The following is a 19,863-nucleotide window of genomic DNA, read 5'->3' on the forward strand; positions in this document are numbered from 1 at the left end:
AACCCACAACGTTTAGCAAAATCCAAGTCCATCAGATTCAGAGCCGCTCCTGAATCCACAAAAGCCTTCTGAACTCCTGACTTTGCACCCTAGACAAAACTCTATCACATTGCATAGGTTCAGACATTTGTTCAACAGGTGGCAACATTTCTCGTGTAATTTTATGTTCACGTAAACGCCGATCAACCTGAATGGCTAATGACATAGAATCGTCAAGACCAGAGGAAGCAGGAAAAACCACCATAGTATCTTTTACAGTTTCTGACAAACCCTTCCGAAAGAGCTGCCAAGGCACCATCATTCCAGGTAGTAAGGACAGCCCACTTTCGGAATTTTTGACAGTACAACTCTGCAGAATCCTGACCCTGGCTCAATGCCAACAGGGCTTTTTCAGCTTGATCAATAGCATTAGGTTCATCATACAACAACTCCAAGGCTTGAAAAAATGCGTCCACATTAGTTAGAATAGGATCATCAGGTGTCAAAGAAAACGCCCAATCCTGGGGATCGCCGCGCAGCAAAGAGATGACAATTTTAACCTGCTGCGCAGAGCTCCCCGATGAGCTAGGCTTCAAGGCAAGAAATAATTTACAATTATTCTTAAAATTCAAAAATTTAGACCGATCCCCAAAAAACACATCAGGAGTAGGAATCTTTGGTTCAGCAGCATGTGAATGAGCAAGATAGGCGGAAATTCCCCGCACTTCAGCAGTAAGCTGCTCCACACGATCAGACAATTGCTTAATCTCCATTAAGAAAAAATTCCTCCTACGGCCCCAGAGAAAGAGAAATCACCAGCAACCTTACAGGGCGTCGGCTGCCTTATATCCACTCAGAGATTCCGGATGTCCAATTGCAATCCACCTGTTCAGGTGACAGGTTTCTCCCATCCAAATCAGTTTCACCACCTCCTTTCACCAGCAAAGGGAGTTCATCGGACATCAAAGGTGAACGAGAAAATGAGTTCACAACACCTGGAGTTCTTTGGATGTTGTTGTGGGTTCTTTTGTAACCTCTTTGATAAGTTGTCGCTATGCTCCCGGGGTAATTTTGGTGGGCTGGCCACTCCTGGGAAGATTCACCACTGTTCCTTATTTTCGCCGTTTGTGGATAATGGTTCACACTGCGGTTTGCTAAAGTCCCAAAACTTTAGAAATGGTTTTATAACCTTTTCCAGACTGATAGATCTCAATTATTTTGTTTCTCATTTGTTCCAGAATTTCTTTGAACCGGAGCATAATATCTAGCCTTTGAGGGTCTTTTGGTCTACTTCCCTTTGTTAGGCAGGTCCTATTTAAGTGATTTCTTGATTAAGAACAGGTGTGGCAGTAATCAGGCTTCGAAGTGTATAGGGAATTTGAATTCAGCTTCCCAAATATGTGATAAACCACAGTTAATTGTTTTAAGGGGGGAAGAGTGGAATCACTTTTTCACACAGGGCCCTGTAGGTTTCAATTTCTTTTTCCCTTAATAATAAAGAGCTTCATTTAACCCCTTAGTGACAGAGCCAATTTGCAGCTTAATGACCATGCCAATTTTTACAATTCTGACCACTGTCACTTTATGAGGTTATAACTTTGGAACGCTTTAATGGAGCCCGCTGATTCTGAGAGTGTTTTATCGTGACAATTTACTTCATGTTAGTGGTAAAACTTCTTTCATAGGACTTGCGTTTAATTATGGAAAAGAAAAACAGAAATTGGCGAACATTTTAAATATTTTGCAATTTTCAAACTTTTAATTTTTATGCCCTTAAATCAGAGAGATATGTCACACACAAAACTTAATAAATAATATTTCACACATGTCTACTTTACATCAGCAAAATTTTGGAAACAAGTTTTTTTGTTAGGAACTTATAAGGGAATAAAAGTTGACCAGCGATTTCTCATTTTTACAACAAAATTTACAAAACCATTTTTTAGGGACTACATCACATTTTAAGTCACTTTAAGGGATCAATATGACAGAAAATACCCAAACTTGACACCATTCTAAAAACTGCACCCATTAAGGTGCTCAAAACCACATTCAAGAAGTTTATTAACCCTTTTCGTGCTTCACAGGAACTGAAGCAATGTGGAAGGAAACAATTAACATTTAACTTTTTTTTTAACAAACATTTTACTTCAGAACCAAATTTTTTTCATTTTTACAAGTGTAAAAAGAGAAAATGAACCACAAAATTTCTCCTGAATATGCCGATACCCATATGTGGGGGTAAACAACTGTTTGGGTGCACGGCAGAGTTTAGAAGGGAAGGAGTGCTGTTTGATTTTTTCATTGCAGAATTGGCTCAAATTGAGATCGGACGCCATGTCGCGTTTGGAGAGCTCCTGATGTGCCTAAACAGTGGAAACCCCCCACAAGTGACACCATTTTGGAAACTAGAACCCTTTAGGAACTTATATCGATGTGTGGTGAGCACTTTGAACTTCCAAGTGTTTCACAGAAGTTTATAACGTAGAGCCATGAAAATAAAAAATCATATTTTTTCCACAAAAGTGATCTTTTCGCCCCAAAATTTTTTATTTTCACAAGGGTAACAGGAGAAATTAGATCCCCAAAGTTGTTGTGCAATTTGCCCTGAGTATGCCGATACCCCATATGGGGGTAAATTACTGTTTGGGCGCATCGCAGAGCTCGGAAGGGAAGGAGCGCCATTTTGAAATGCAGACTTTGATGGAATGGTCTGCGGGCGTCATGTTGCGTTTCCAGAGCCCCTGATGTGCCTAAACAGTAGAAACCCCCCACAAGTGACCCCATTTTGGAAATTAGACCCCCCCAAGGAACTCATCTAGATGTATTGTGAGAACTTTGAACCCTCAAGTGTTTCACTAAAGTTTATAACGCAGAGCAATGAAAATAAAAAAAATCTTTTTTTTTCCACAAAAATGATTTTTTAGCCTGCAATTTTTTATTTTTACTATGGTAACAGGAGAAATTAGACCCCAAAAGTTGTTTTCCAATTTGTCCTGAGCACCCTGATACCCCATATGTGGGGGGGGGAACCACTGTTTGGGTACAAGTCGTGGCTCGAAAGTGAAGTAGTGACGATTTGGAATGCAGACTTTGATGGAATGGCCTGCAGACGTCATGTTGTGTTTGCAGAGCCCTTGAGGTGCCTAAACAGTAGAAACCCCACACATGTGACCCCATTTTGGAAACTAGACCCCCCAAGGAGCTTATCTAGATGTGTGCTGAGCACTTTGAAGTGCGTCACAGAAGTGTATAACACAGAGCTGTGAAAATAATAAATCTTTTTTTTTTCCACAAAAATTATTTTTTAGCCCCCATTTTTTATTTTCCCAACGGTATCAGGAGAAACTAGACCCAAAAGTTGTTGTGCAATTTGTCCTGAGTATGCTGATGCCCCATATGCTGGGGTAAACCACTGTTTGGGCACACGTCGGGGCTCAGAAGGGAGGGAGCACCGTTTGTCATTTTGAATGCAAAATTAGCTGGAATTAATGGTGGCGCTATGTCGCATTTGGAGACCCCCTGATGTGCCCAAACAGTGGAAACCCCTCAATTCTAACTCCAACCCTAAACCCAACACACCCCTAACCCTAATCCCAACAGTAACCCTAATCTCAACACTAACCCTAATCTCAACCCAAACCCTAATTCCAACCCTAACCCTAATTCCAACCCTAACCCTAACTTTAGCCTAACTCTAACCCTAATGGGAAAATGAAAATAAATATATTTTCTTTATTTCATTATTTTTCCCTAACTAAGGGAGTGATAAAGTGGGGGGGTTTATTTACTATTTTTTTTTATTTTGATCACTGTGATTGGGTCTATCACAGTGACCAAAATGAACCACTAGGAAAAATCTTCCTATTGTTTACGAGTGGCGGCCGGCAGATCTCGGCGGGCACACTGTGCATGCACCCATTTTCTTTCCGGAAGAAGATGGCGGCGCCCGTGCGGGGAAGTTCAAGGGCCGAGGAGCACCGGGAGGTACCGGGGACCCTATTTCTCTCACATCAGAGGAGAAATTAAATATCACTTCAGACTTTTTTTACGGTTAATAACGGCGATCACAAATCCGGGGTCGGTAAAAACCGAGCCGAATCATGTTCTCCTGGGTCTCGGCTACCCCGGCATCTGAGACTTCGAAGAAAATCCAACTCTGGGGGGAGCTATACACTTTTTAACGGCGCTGTGGTTTAAGTACCCTTAACGACCGCCATTAAAAGACGTATTGGTGGTCGTTACGGGATTAAAAACTGCATCTTGTGTTTACTTGTGTTATCGTTGTCTAATATTTACATTTGTTTGGTGATCCGAAACATTCAAGTGTGACAAATATGCAAAAGAATATGAAATCAGGAAGGGGCAAATACTTTTTTCACACAACTGTAATATATATATACACACACATACATATTTATATATATTTATCTTTCCAAAAATTCCTGAAGATATTGGCTAGCAAGAGTGACAATTTAAGACCCATAGAACAACTTTGGCATTGTAGAAAAAATTTGTCCAGAAAAATAAAAAATAAATTGTTTGTCAATAAAAAGTGAGTCACATTAATTATAAATAGTGGTAGTTCCTATATCATAAATATATTTGCACATTTGATCAGTGAAAAAAACAAATGCTAATTCATACTGTATCAAGGCGTACAGTGCATTTATATTACACGTTACAAAGGTAAAATTTTCCAACCATTGAATGTCGTTCCGAAAGGAAGGATTTTAATATTGAGCTTTTTTAGTTGTAATAAGGCCAAGTTGTACACCTTCATCCAGAAGTTTTGTTAAAGATTCCTTGATTTGGTTACTAGGATCAGAAAACAATTGCTGATAAATCTTTGAATCTTTTAACATATTTTAATTTTTTTCTCATATAGACCTTTGTCCATAGAAACAATGGAATCCTCCTTTGTATGCATATTTAATGATGACATTATCATTAATTTGCAATTGTTTTAATGATTGCTGTTCACCTCTGGCAACATGTTTTTGAAAATGTTTTTTTTTATGTAGTTTTTTAAATTCTTCTATCATGAATAGACTGCGTGACTGTAGGGGGGTGTGGTAGATTGGCTGACTCAGCTGCACATAGAGTTAGACACAAAAACATTGTCTCTTTAAATCTCCCACTGGTTTATTAAAAATACTGCATAAACCAGCGCAACATTAGCAAAACAAACACGGCCTTCCTGACCTAACATTAAAACAAAAACTGAACATATGACACAGTCATTGTTGCTATGGGAATCTAAACAACACAAGGTTCAGTTTTCTTAAACACGAACACACAGCCTCAGAGCTTGCCCTCCGGGCCCTCCCAACAGTGAATTCTCTAGAAGGCTGGGTATTTACTCCTTGGACTCCTCCCATTTTACAGCTGTTCAATCAACCTAGCACTAAAAATGGACAATTAACCCCTCTCAGCACTTAGTGAGCTGAAGCATTTTGCTAGGTTTATATTACTGAAGCTAACAACCACAGTGCTACATATCTCCCCTCGAGTACTTTGCTAGTGATTGTCACAGGGGTAAAACACTGGATTAGGCACCCTATTGGAAAAATTATAATTATACAATGTAGAAAACTCTGTAGTGTAATCTGATGGCACTCTTAAATTGGTCAGAGTAAACTGTTCCATGAAATTCAAGTTAATGAATTCCTTTTCAGGTGAGAATTCAGTAGTAGTTTGATTCATCATTTGAAAAAAAGATTTTGATGTACAATAGCAAATTATATTGTGGTACCATGTTAGCCAGAAAAATCTATGTGAATACTTTTCTGCCCCGTGATATCAAAAGTATTCTCAGAGTGATACCTTTATTGGCTAACCAGAAAATAATATGTTTGCAAGCTTTCAGAGCACAGAGGCTCCTTCTTCAGGCAGATTACAAATAGATTAATTAAAAAATAGCACAACATTTAAGGGATACTACAGTAGGAGATTTGTTCAGGAGGTGGGAGGTGTGATGCCTCCTAAAGATAAGCCAAGGAAATCAAATTAGGTATTTTCTTACAAATGGAGAGGCAGTGGGAATGATGTTCTTAGTTATCTGGAGACCTTCTGGTGGAGGTGTGAATTATATCCATGCAGTGAGTCATAAATCCAGGTGTTAAATTGAGTACTAGTGTTAAGCTCCCCCGTCTCACATAGCGAGATCGCTGAAGCATTACCGATTTTGTGACGCAACAGCGACCTCGCCAGCGTTCTCACTACATGTGACACGCAGCGGCGACCGGCCCCCCCCGCTGAATATCGCTGATCGTGCTCGAATGTCTTGTGCCATTTTTTTTACGTCGGTGTCAAACATAGCGATGCGCGCTTGCCAGTGGGATGCCGAAGACCTCGTTGGCGACGCAGAACTCAGGGACGCAGGCGGGAATAATCTGGAAAGCTGCTGTGTGACAAGGTAACAACGACTGCCGAGGTCGTTATACGGATCACTGGATCGTTGCTGCATCGCTGAAGAGATCTGCCTGTTGGCAGCTTACTAACGACCATTTAGCAATGCACCAGAGATCCTTACCAGGTCGTATCGTTGTCGGGATCGCTGGTGTCGGGACCCTTAAAGAATTGAACATCTTCATTAGTTTGAATTCCCAAATTTTTCTTTCTCTGTCATCCTTAAAATGACCTTTTAGTTTTGAGACTTTTAAATCCATCATACAGTATCCAGGTCCAGAGAAATGTTTTTCCACAGGCGTGTCCATTTCATTCCTGATTGCATGTCTGTGTAGATTCAGCCTAGTTTGCAGTTTTTGCATGATTTCCCCAATATAGATACTTCCAGGGCAACTTGTACATTGTATCATGTACACCACATTGGAGGATGCACGTGAAAAGGAACCCATGACCTTACAGTCCACAAAAATGGCCTAATGATGGTAACCTTAACTTAATCTGGACAAAAATGATGGTACCCTTAACTTAATATTTTGTTGCACAACCCTTTGAGGCAATCACTGCAATCAAACAATTCTTGTAACTGTCAATGAGACTTCTGCACCTCTCAACAGGTATTTTGGCCCGCTCCTTAAGAGCAAACTGCTCCAGTTGTCTCGTGTTTGAAGGTTGCCTTTTTCAGACGGCATGTTTCAGCTCTTTCCAAAGCTCCTCGATAATATTTAGGTCAGGCTCATAGAAGGTAACTTCAGAAAAGTCCAATGTTTTCCTCTTAGTCATTCTTAGGTGTTTTTAGCTGTGTGTTTTGGGTCATTATCCTGTTGCAAGACCCATCACCTGCAACTGAGACCAAGCTTTCTGACACTGGGCAGCACATTTCTCTCTAGAATCCCTTGATAGTCTTGAGATTTCAATGTACCCTGCACAGATTCTAGACACCCTGTGCCAGATGCAGCAAAGCAGCCCCAGAACATAACAGAGCCTCCTACATGTTTCACAGTAGAGACAGTGTTCTTTTCTTGATATGCTTCATTTTTCCGTCTGTGAACATAGAGCTGATGTGCCTTGCCAAAAACTTCCATTTTTGTCTCATCTGTCCATAGGACGTTCTCCCAGAAGCTTTGTGGTTTGTCAACATGTAGTTGGCAAATTCCACTCAGGCTTTTTTATGATTTTTTTCAACAATGGTGTCCCTCCTTGGTCGTCTCCCAAAAAATCCACTCTGGCTCATACAACGGATGGTGCGATCTGACACTGATGTTCCTTGAGCTTGAATTTTACCTATAATCTGTTTAGATGTTTTTCTGGACTCTTTTGTTACCATTCGTATTATCCGTCTCTTTGATTTTTCATCAATTTCCCTCCTGCGGCCACGTCCAGGGAAGTTTTCTACAGTCCCATGGAGCTTAAATTTTTGAATAATATGTGCAACTGTAGTCACAGGAACATCAAGCTGCTTGGAGATGGTCTTATAACTTTTACCTTTAACATGTTTGTCTATAATTTTCTTTCTAATCTCCTGACACAACTGTTTCCTTCACTTCCTCTGGTCCATGTTGAGTCTGATACACACCATATCACCAAACAGCACAGTGAGTATCTGTTGCATTCTATACAGGCCCACTCACTGATTCAAATATTGTAGACACCAGTGATGCTAATTAGTGGGCAAACCTTGATTTAACATGTCCCTTTTGTCACATTATTTCCAGGGGTAACATCATTTCTGTCCAGGCCTATTTCATGAGTTTTATTTTTTTTTTTTAAATTCTGTGGAAACATTGGCTGAAAAGCAATGTCTGACTTTCATTTGTTCATTTTCAGAGATTTTTGATTTATTATTACTTTTGTCAGATTAAAATTATTTCTGTCATTACTGTGCGTTTTTCGGTCATTAAACGAGGGGTACCAACAATTTTGACCACGTGTGTATCATTAGTAGGAGTGTAGATACTTGCTGAACATCCTCATTCATTGAAGTTGATAAAGTAACATCATATGCTCCCTCTAGAGGTGGCTATGTCATGTTTCAAAGGAAACATGTCACGGCTGCAGCCAGGTATGTTATTTGAAATGCTTTGAAATTTCAGAGAAAATATAGTTTGACGAGTAGCTGGGAATTTTAGGGAGAGGCACTAATCTGGCGCCACCCCTGGACTGATTCTCCATTTTGATTGATAGGTCACTCACATGTATGTACATGAAAACCTGTCAATCACCTGGAGTGGTGTGGGTAAAAGCCAGCGGTAGGGAAAAATCAGAGTAGTCTCGCCTCTCCTATTAGTCCTCAGCCGCGTCATCAGTCTATGCATTCTCTGAAATATTGGACTGTTACAGAGAAAAATATACCTGTCTGCAATTGTGCAGCTAAGCTTTGATTCATGCTGCCTGTGATTTGGGCACCACGAATCGAGTGACAGGTTGCCTGTAAGTCTATGTTTATTTTAACAAACTTACTTGATCACTTTTTGCTCCCAAGTGTTAAAATTAAGCAGTGGAACAATATTTTTTTGGTTTCATTTGTTAGCATCTTAGCAGCTATCTAGAATTTCCTCAAGTTAAAGCTATGACATTACTTTAGAGACGGAGCTCGGAATCTGCATTGGAAGGGTTAAAAGACCAAATTCTAGCTGTTTACAGCCACCACATTTATAAGTATAATGCAATTTTCTTGTGGAGTTAAATCTAGCATAGTACACTACGCTCCGTAACTCGCCCCAAGCCTAGAAAATAAGTGATCAGCTTCATAACACTAAGAAGAAAATAACTCTTTAAAGGGAATTTGTCACCACTTGACTTATCTAAACTATTAATATGGGCATACAAGCTATAAAGTGCTGAAAACAGTCCTTACCTGAGCATTTCATATCAGACACCTTGCTGTTTAGAAATCCTCTTTTATCACTTTATATAAGTGACCTCTTCCAGGCTCTGGGAAGGATGGTGCCTGGAGGATAACGCTGCCACCAGAGCTTATTTTACATGAAGGGGAGTTACCAGTGTGATGTGATGACCACTCTCATCTCTCCTGATCTCACTGCAGAGCTGTGTGTGGTTAGAACTGACACATCTGCAGGTTCCTCTCAACTTCAGCTTCCAGCTCACAGTCAGACAAGATTGCTATAGTGTTGCAATACAGCAGAGTTCAGAGAAAAGCTGAAAATGAATTTGCAAGAAAACACCTTTTATTTCTCCTGTTCTGTGTTAGTTACTTGTACCTTCATGTAAAACAAGCACTGGAGGCAGAGTTATCTTCCAGGCACCATCCTCCCAGAGCCTGGAAGAGGTCACTTATATAAAGTGATAAAAGATAATATTTCAGCAACACTACATCTGATGTGAGACACAGATGAAGTACTGTTTTCGGCTGCCTATAGCTTGTATGCCCATATTAATAGTTTAGCTAAGTCAAACGTGGTGACAGACTTCCTTTAAGAGCCATCAAGTACTCTTTTTTTTTTAGGGGGAGGGGGGGACAAGACTTGTGCAGACATATGTTTTACTCTTTTGAGAAATAAAGTTTTCTTGATCATAAGAAATGTAAATTTAGAAGATAACAGGATGTAAATAAAGCAGGAGAAATACCTGTTTTGCCATCTGTTTTAGGATCCATGATCACAAACTCAGGGCGCAGCTTGCTAATCCGACGTCCTTTGAGAACAGGCACCAATCCACCCAGGTATTCCAAATAAAGTGTGTAGCACGGCCCCCCAACCTCTGGGTCATCCTCTGTTCTCTTCATAGTGCAGTGCAGCCTCTCATTTCCGGACGTCGGATAACTGACAAAATCTCTCATATTATTAGGGTCTGGTATGGGAGGCTAGATAGAATGTAAACCAAAAAATATGCATGATCACAGAAAAACAGCACAATATAAAGGAGTATAATTACGGTACTAGCTGTTTTACTAACTACATTTACATTATTATATATTGAGCAATATATTATGTGTACGGTAGGGTCAGGCATGATGGATTTCTCCATGTGTGACTGCTGAGACCTGCAGTCGATCCATGGAAATTAACAGGCATGCTTTGCCTAGCAAGAAGGTGTATAGTGGCATTAGGATTGGTTCAAACCTTGTTTTTGCCATACAGTAAAAGCCATTATTACTGCATAATGCAAACAAAAAAAAAAACTGCTATAATATGATCACAACTCGATTCTTATACAGCTTAATCTGGTTGCCACTGACTTCTATAATATGAAAAAAAACAGTATATTTGTGGATAATGTGTATACCGTTTAATAGAAAATGTATTTAAAAAACAAGTTAACAAGAGAGACAATGGAGAACACAAAACTATCATGTTTTAGAAGTCCGTTATTTATTATAGCACCATTTATTTCATTGTGCTTTCTATGTGAGGAGGGGTATACATAATAAAAACAAGTACAGTAATCTTAAACAATATGGCTACGTGCCCACGTTGCATTTTTTTTAGCGTTTCCGCCGTGTTTTTGCGGCCACGGAAACGCTTAAAAAACGCATCCTCATGCAATCCTATGGGATTCTGCAGTTGCTGTGCAATGATGTGGATTTTACCTCTGCGGAATCGCATAGCGGTAAAATCCGCAGCATGTCCATTATTTCTGCGGAATCGCGGCGATTCCGCACACACAGGATTGCATTGAAACGCTCACTTTACACATGTTGCTATGTCCACCATGCGTAAAGTGAGCGCTTCATGTGCGCATGGTACCCAGGGTCTGGAGAAGAGGAGACTCTCCTCCATGCCCTGGGTACCATATCCCTGTAAAAAATAGAATTAAAATAGAAAATGAGATATACTTACCCTATGACGGCCCCCGAAGCCCTCCCGGTCCTCATTGGTGCTGGCGGCAACTTCCATTCCCAGGGATGCATTGCGCGAATGACATCTGATGACGTAGCGGTCTAGCGTGATGCTACGTCATCAGAGGTCATTGTCGCAAGGCAACCCTGGGAACGGAAGTTGCTGCCAGCGCCGATGACGACTGGGAGGGCTCTGGGGGCCGACCGAAAGTGAGTATATCTCTATTTTTTAAAATTATTTTTAACATTTTATCTTTTACTATTGATGCTGCATAGGTGGCATCAATAGTAAAAAGTTGGTTACACTTGTTAAGCACTATGCTGTCAATCACTTTTTCAAGCGGTGCTTCAAATCGCTTGGAAAAGCGCTAGCATTCTGCAAGCTAAAAACGCTTGCAAAATGCTAGTGTTTTGCGGGAATTCGCATGTGAATTCCGCATGCGTTTTACCCGTGGCAGGGAGTTATGGAAATGCTGCGAACATTTCTGCAGCATTTCTGCAACGTGGGCACATAGCCTGAAAGTCACAACTGGTACAGGAGGAGAAACGACCCTGCCCACGAGGGCTCGCAATCTACAAGGGATGGGTGAGGATACAGTAGGCGAGGTCCAGTGATCAGCTTAGAACAACCCAATACTGATGACAATATAATCAATGAGCAACCAAAGCAAATATCATATTAAACTAAATTCTCATTACTGAATTTAAAACCTGTTTTACAACAAAAATGGCACTTTCTAGCTACATCCATATTAGTGGTTCTCATTATAATGTGCACATTCTGGTGTTAAAAGGGACCTGTCACTAGATTCATGCTTACCAAACCACAGGCAACATGAGTCAGACCCTGGCTGCAAGATTTAACTAGGTACACTTAAGTCTGAAACCCTCTGACATTTCAGAGAAAACACAGTTTGGAAAGCCGACCAGAGACTATAGGGAAAAGCCCATTTAGGCCCAGGCCAGCTTCTCCTAGTCCTGCTCTAGGTGACTTACCGGTCTCTTGTTTTGTAGACACTTGGCAGAATCCAGTCAGTCTACTGTAGCATAGCGAAGTAGTGAGAAGCCAGCAAGGGGCTGAGCTGGACTAGTTGGGTCTCTCACTATAGCCTCTGGTCAGCTTTTCAAACTATGTTTTCACTGAAATACTGCAGTCTTTAAAAAAGCCAGATCTGGATGCAATTGTACATTGTACTAGCCGTGGTACAGGCAGCATGAATCTAGTGACAGGTTCCCCTATTAATATAGCTAATGTAGTGAAAGTAAACATTCATACTGACCTTAATGGTAGGTATAAAGGCGGTGGTGAGGTAAGAACAGAGCCGAGGAGGCAGGGAGAGTTTGGTAATATCTTTGTCATCACAGAGAGAGCTGGCAATGGCTTGTTGGCAGAGAAGCTGCAAATTAGCAATTCTATGCTCCACACGAACAACATAGAGAGCTGGACCAGAAGCCAGGAATAGGCGGGAATCTCTGTGGCCCCAACATATAGAAGTGATGGGACGCTGAAGAACACAAGTGATACAGCAGTTACTTTGCTGGAGAAGTCAGAAAGGGTTTTAGTATGTAAGGTGTAACTTGCAGTTTCACATTTCTTGGTTTACTGTTACACAAAATATTCCCCAAAGTCAACTACCGTAATTCTTGTTAACATAAGGCAGCAGCTTTGTCTTAAACTAGAACCTCCAAAAAACCTGTAATAAAACTCCATTTTACAATTCTCTTGGCTTCTTCCATTTGTCAAGCAAGTCCAGTCTGCTGGAGCCAAGTTTCCCCTTCCTGACCAGGTGACATTTTTCAAATCTGATTTGTGTCCTGTCACATTATGTAGTAATAACTCTGGAACGCTTCGACTTATCCCAGGGATTCTGAGAACATTGTTTAATGGCACATTGTACGTTATCTGAGTGGTAAACTAAGGCAGATAAGGCTAGTTTCACACTTGCTTTTTTTTGCAGCGCGTTTTTCCCGCAAAAAAACGCATTGAAAAAACGCATACAAAAGCATACAACTGCTGCGATTTTTTCAAACATTTTTATGAGCATGCATGAAAAAAACGCAGCGTTTTTAAGCGTTTGTATGCGTTTTTAGTGCGTTTTTACCGCGTTTGCGTTTTTTTCCAACATTTTTAGGTGGCCCCTCACACTACCCAAACCATGACTTTACTAACCCTAACCCTGACCCTAACCCTAACCCTAACCCTGACCCTAACCCTAACCAAATCATACTTAACCCTAACCCAAACCCTAAACCCTAACTAACCCTAACCCTAACCCTGACCCTAACCCTAACCCTAACCCTGACCCTAACCCTAACCCTAACCCTAACCCTGACCCTAACCCTAACCCTAACCCTGACCCTAACCCTTAACAAAACCATACTTAACCCTAACCCTGACCCTAACCCTAACCCTGACCCTAACCCTTAACCAAACCATACTTAACCCTAATCCTGACCCTAACCCTGACCCTAACCCTAACCCTGACCCTAACCCTAACCCTGACCCTAACCCTAACCCTGACCCTAACCCTTAACAAAACCATACTTAACCCTAACCCTGACCCTAACCCTAACCCTAACCCTAACCCTGACCCTAACCCTTAACCAAACCATACTTAACCCTAATCCTGACCCTAACCCTGACCCTAACCCTGACCCTAACCCTTAACAAAACCATACTTAACCCTAATCCTGACCCTAACCCTGACCCTAACCCTTAACAAAACCATACTTAACCCTAACCCTGACCCTAACCCTAACCCTGACCCTAACCCTTAACCAAACCATACTTAACCCTAATCCTGACCCTAACCCTGACCCTAATCCTTAACAAAACCATACTTAACCCTAACCCTGACCCTAACCCTGACCCTAACCCTAACCCTAACCCTGACCCTAACCCTTAACAAAACCATACTTAACCCTAATCCTGACCCTAACCCTGACCCTAACCCTTAACCAAACCATACTTAACCCTAACCCTGACCCAAAACCCAACCTTAACCCTGACCCTGACCCTAACCCTAACCCTAAACCCCCTTAACTAACCCTAACTCTAACCCAAACCCCTAAATTCCATGGTTAAAAAAAAAAAACGCATATGCAAAAAAACGCTTACATGAGCATGCCAGTGCGCACATATGCGCATCCATAGGCTATAATGGCCATTTTTAGCGCAAAACGTGCGCATATGTGCGCATGCGCTTTTTTGCACGGCCAAAAAATGCAACATGCTGCGTCTGGAAAATCCAATCGCACACCCCAAAAAAACGCAGCGCATGAAAATCGCATACATGCGCTTACAAGCGCGCAGGTATGCGCACCCATGTTAAATATAGGGGAAAAAACGCATGCGCAGGTTAGCGTTTTTTTCCAGCGCTAAAAAACGCAAATGTGAAACCAGCCTAAGATCTGTATTTATGTAATATAAATATTAGCATCTTTTAAAATTTGAATTTAATTAAAACAGTTGTACTACAGAAAGAGAGTCAATAAATAATTCCTACATGTCTACTTTACATAAAAATAATTTTTGAAAAGTCTTTTTAATTTCATAGGATGTTAGAAAGCTTAAAGGGAACATATGACCTGTTTTATCTACAGCATTCTATAATGCTGTAGATAAACCCCCAACCCGACCGACCTGTACAGGAGTGCGATGGCGGGGAGCGATAAAGCAACAGGAGGGGGCATCGCAAGAAGATGGGAGACGCCAGACCTGTGACATCCATCAGACCGGACCGCCCCCTTCCCCGAGTGAGTGTATAATAAAACTTATTTTCCTTATCTTTCAGGTCGGACCAGGGGGCTTATCTACAGCATTATAGAGCCCCAAGAGTGCCAAAATAGCCAAAATTGCCCAAAAGTCACCCTATTTTGGAAACTACACTTCTCAAGGAATTCATGTAGAGATGTGTGGAGCTTCTTGAAACCACAGGTGCATCACAGAATTTTATAAGTAGGCTGTGAAAACACCATAGTGCTTTATTCCTACATTTTTCAACAAGGGAATACATCATATGTGGCCAAAACAACTGTTTGAGAACATGGCAGGGCTTAAAAGTGAAAAGGCACTATTTGCCTTATGGAGTGCAGCTTTGGTTAGACTATAATGGCATGCAAAAGTTTGGGCACCCCTAGTCAAAATTACTGTTATTGTGAACAGTTAAGCAAGATGAAGATGAAATTATCTCTAAAAGGCAAAAAAAACCCATATCCTGGAGGGTTTTCTAAGAGATACTATACTGGAGTATCTGGAGAAGAATAACCTTATGACCCAATATCAACATGGGTTTACAAGAGACCGTTCCTGTCAGACTAATCTGATAAGCTTTTATGAAGAGGTAAGTTCCGGACTGGACCAAGGGAATGCAGTGGACGTGGTGTACATGGACTTTTCAAAAGCTTTTGATACAGTGCCACACAAAAGGTTGATACATAAAATGAGAACAATGGGGATAGGGGAAAATATGTGTAGGTGGGTTAAGAGCTGGCTCAGGGATAGGAAACAAAGGGTGGTTATTAATGGAGCACACTCGGACTGGGTCACGGTTAGCAGTGGGGTACCACAGGGGTCAGTTTTGGGCCCGCTTCTTTTTAACATATTTATTAATGACCTTGTAGGGGGCATAGAGAGTAGAATTTCAATATTTGCAGATGACACTAAACTCTGCAGGGTAATTAATACAGAGGAGGACAATTTTATATTACAGGAGGATTTATGTAAACTAGAAGCTTGGGCTGATAAATGGCAAATGAGCTTTAATGGGGATAAATGTAAGGTCATGCACTTGGGTAGAACGAACAAGTTGTATAATTATGTGCTTAATTGTAAAACACTGGGCAAAACAGTCACTGAAAAAGACCTGGGTGTATGGGTGGACGACAAAATCACATTTAGTGGCCAGAGTCAAGTAGCTGCTGCAAAGGCAAATAAAATAATGGGATGCATTAAAAGAGGCATAGATGCTCATGAGGAGAACATAATTTTACCTCTATATAAGTCACTAGTGCGACCACACTTAGAATACTGTGTACAGTTCTGGTCTCCGGTGTATAAGAAAGACATAGCTGAACTGGAGCGGGTGCAGAGAAGAGCGACCAAGGTTATTAGGGAACTAGGGGGTCTGCAATACCAAGACAGGTTATTACACTTGGGGTTATTTAGTTTGGAGAATCGAAGGCTTAGGGGTGATCTTATTACAATGTATAAATATATGTGGGGACAATACAAAGACCTTTCTAATGATCTTTTTACTCTTAGACCTGTGACGGGGACAAGGGGGCATCCTCTACGTCTGGAGGAAAGAAGGTTTAAGCATACTCACAGACACGGATTCTTTACTGTAAGAGCAGTGAGACTATGGAACTCTCTGCCATATGATGTTGTAATGAGTGATTCACTACAAAAATTTAAGAAGGGACTGGATGCCTTTCTTGAAAAGTATAATATTACAGGGTATATACACTAGTCTCCTTAATATTGCGTTGATCCAGGGAGCTAGTCTGATTGCCGTATGTGGAGTCGGGAAGGAATTTTTTTCCCCAATGTGAAGCTTACTGTTGCCACATGGGGTTTTTTTGCCTTCCTATGGATCAACATGTTAGGGCAAGTTAGGATAGGATATGGGTTGAACTAGATGGACTCAAAGTCTCCCTTCAACCTTAATAACTATGTTACTATGTTACTATGTTACTATATTGTCTTTATTTTTTATTACACAAATTACAAAACAGAAAATGGGCAAATGCAAAAGTTTGAGCACCCTTGGAAATTTGTGTTCTCAGATAACTTTGACCAAGTTTTCAGGCCTTATTTAACCTGTTAGGGTTATGACTTGTTCACTATCATAGTTAGAAAAGACCAGATGATGCAAATTTCCCAGCTTTATAAAAAAACGGCCTCCTCTAACCTTGTGCCAGAAAACAACAGCCATGAGTTCATCTAAACAGCTGCCTAGCACTGTGAATATTAAAATGATGGAGGCCCAGAAAACAGAAGATAGCTATAAGAAGATAGCAAAGTGTTTTCAAGTTGCCCTTTTCTCAGTTTGAAATTCAATTAAGAAATGGCAGTTAACAGGAACAGTGGGGTTCAAGAAAAGGTCTGGAAAACCAAGCAAAATTTCAGCGAGAACTGCTCGTACGACTGCTAGAGAGGTAAATCAGATCTTGAAAATCTGGTGCTAGACCTCAAAATAGCAGTGCATGCAAGATGACCCAGGAATACATTTTTCAAGGAAGAATGGATGAAAATCCCTCAAACAAGAATTGAAAGACTCATGGCTGGCTATAAAATGCGTTTAAAAACTGTGATAATTTCAAACGGGGTTGCTACTAGGTGCTAACCATACAGGGTGCTCAAACTTTTTCATTAACCAATTTTCCTTTTTGTAATTTTTAAAATATAAAAGCTGAAAATAAAAAAAATAATAATGAATGCAAAAAATACAAAGAATTGTTGTCACCCTCAACTTTACGTCTTTTAGAGATAATTTTGTCTTTAACTTGCTTAGTTATTCAAAATAAACAGTAATTCTGACCAAGAGTGCCCAAACTTTTACATGTTACTGTACATTGTGGACAACATGTCACATAAGCAGAATACTTGAGATGCCAAAACAGCAGGCACCCTCAAAAAATATTGTTATGACAATTCTCCAGTATCAATCAATATGTGGTCAGAAAATTCCATTCGGGCACGTGACAAGGTTCAAAAGCAAAGCAATGAGTGTTTTGAAGTGGAATTTTGGCTGGAATAAATTGTGGATGCCATGTCCCAGATGCAGTGCCCCTGAGGTGTAAAAACTGCAAAGAACTGCCACAACTAATTATTTTCTTGGATAGCGAGTCAATCAATTAATTCATCTCAATCACGAGTGTAGTGAGAATTTTGAACTCACAGGTATTTCACAGAAAAAATATTTTTTCTCCTTACAATAAATTTTCTATAATCCCAAATTTTTAATTTGTACTTGAGGAAATGGAAAAAAATGAATCCTACAATTTGTAAAGCAATTTCTCCCAAGTAAGCCAATACAATATACAGCGGCTGAAATAAGTATTGAATGCGACACTAATATTCTAAGTAAATCTATTTCTAAAGGTGCTATTGACATTAAATTCTCACCAGATGTCGGTAACAATTCATCCAATTCACACAGGCAAAGAAATCAAACCATAGACATCCATAAATTAAGTTACCGTATGTGTAATAAAGAGAAAGGAAACAGGGAAAGAGTAGTGAGCACAAGAAGAAAGAGAGGTGTATATAGCCATGTAAAGTCATGGCACAAGCTGAAATCTATCAGTAATTAGAAAGCAATCCTGCCACTTAGTGAAAAATAATATCAGCTGGTTCAACTGATGGCCTAAAAAATGGGGTCTCATTAGAAACATCTCATGACGGGTAAAGCCAGTGAGCTATCTCAAGACACTTAGGACCAAGGACCAAATTGTTGCAAAACATACTGATAACGTTGGTTACAGAATAGTTTCTAAACTACTGAAGGGTACCAGTGAGCACTTTTGGGGCCATAATCTGGAAGTGGAAAGAACATCATTTCACCATAAACCAAACACAACAAGGTGCTCACCACAAGATTTCAGACAGGTGAGTGAAAAGAATCATCAGACGAGTTGTCCAAGAGTCAGGAACCACCTGTGGAGAGCTACAGATAGATCTGGAATCAGCAGGTAGCATTGTTTCAAAGAAAACTATAAGGGTATGTGCACACTTTGCGGTTTCTGCTGCGTTTACGCAGCGGTTTTGGCTCTGCAGAAACGCAGCAGATTCTGCTGCATTGTACAGTACCTTTATTTCCTATGGAAATAAAAAAAAGCTGTGCATGTCAATTGTTTGGTGCAGAAACGCTGCAGTTTTACACCTCATCCATTATGAGGTGTAAAACCGCAGGGCAAAACCGCAGATAAACCGCAGGACAAGTCCTGCGGATTTACCTGCGGCTTTCTCTACAAAATCCGCAGAGCCAAAAAACTATGTGTGCACATACCCTAAGTAATGCACTCAACCTGTATGCACGCTCACAACGCAAGACTCAATTGCTGAACAAAAAGTATGCTCATGAGTGTTTAAAGTTTACTCAACAACATTTAGACAAGCATCTGAAATAAAGGGAGAATGTAATCTGATCAGATGAGATCAAAATTGATCTCTCTGGATGCCATAATACAGACCAAGTTTTGAGGTCAAAACGCACTGTGCATCTCCCCAAAAACAGCATACCAACAGTAAAGTTTGGAGATCGGAACATCACGGTGTGGGGCTGTTTTTCAGCACACGACAATGGCAAACTTTATATGACTGAAGGAAGGATGAATGGACAAATCTACTGAAATATTCCTAATAAAAATCTGCTGTCATCTACCAGGCTGATGAAAATGAAACAAGGGTGGACATTCCAGCAAGACAATGATCCAAAGCACACAGCTAAGGAAACTCTCAATTGATTTCAGAGTAAAAAAATGAAGCTGCTAGAATGGCCCAGACAATCGCTTGACCTGAATTCAGTAAGTTTATGGAAGGAACTAAAGCTCAGAGTTCATAGAAGGAGCCCACAGAACTTTCAGGATTTAATGATTGTGTGGAAGAATATGTATATTGTCAGAATGACAGTGGCGGACATGTCGCATTTGAAGCCGATGCATCTGCACCTGGT

At 40.6% G+C, this 19,863-nt stretch overlaps 1 protein-coding gene across 12 annotated transcripts in view; it reads right to left on the reverse strand.

Annotated features, from left to right (window-relative positions):
* Positions 1-19,863, reverse strand: part of TULP4 (TUB like protein 4) — a 1,043,161-nt gene that overhangs the window by 240,302 nt on the left and 782,996 nt on the right. For all 12 annotated transcript variants that reach the window (XM_073560996.1, XM_073560990.1, XM_073560994.1 and 9 more), the window contains 2 exons: positions 12,466-12,690; positions 9,976-10,210 (listed from right to left, as the gene is read on the reverse strand). In XM_073560996.1, the coding sequence (XP_073417097.1) occupies positions 9,976-10,210; positions 12,466-12,690 (460 nt within the window). The remainder of the gene's footprint in view (positions 1-9,975; positions 10,211-12,465; positions 12,691-19,863) is intronic.

This window comes from Dendrobates tinctorius, unplaced genomic scaffold (genome assembly GCF_039654945.1).
Source record: "Dendrobates tinctorius isolate UK_male_01 unplaced genomic scaffold, ASM3965494v1 ptg000310l, whole genome shotgun sequence".
In the NCBI taxonomy this organism is placed as follows: domain Eukaryota; kingdom Metazoa; phylum Chordata; class Amphibia; order Anura; family Dendrobatidae; genus Dendrobates; species Dendrobates tinctorius.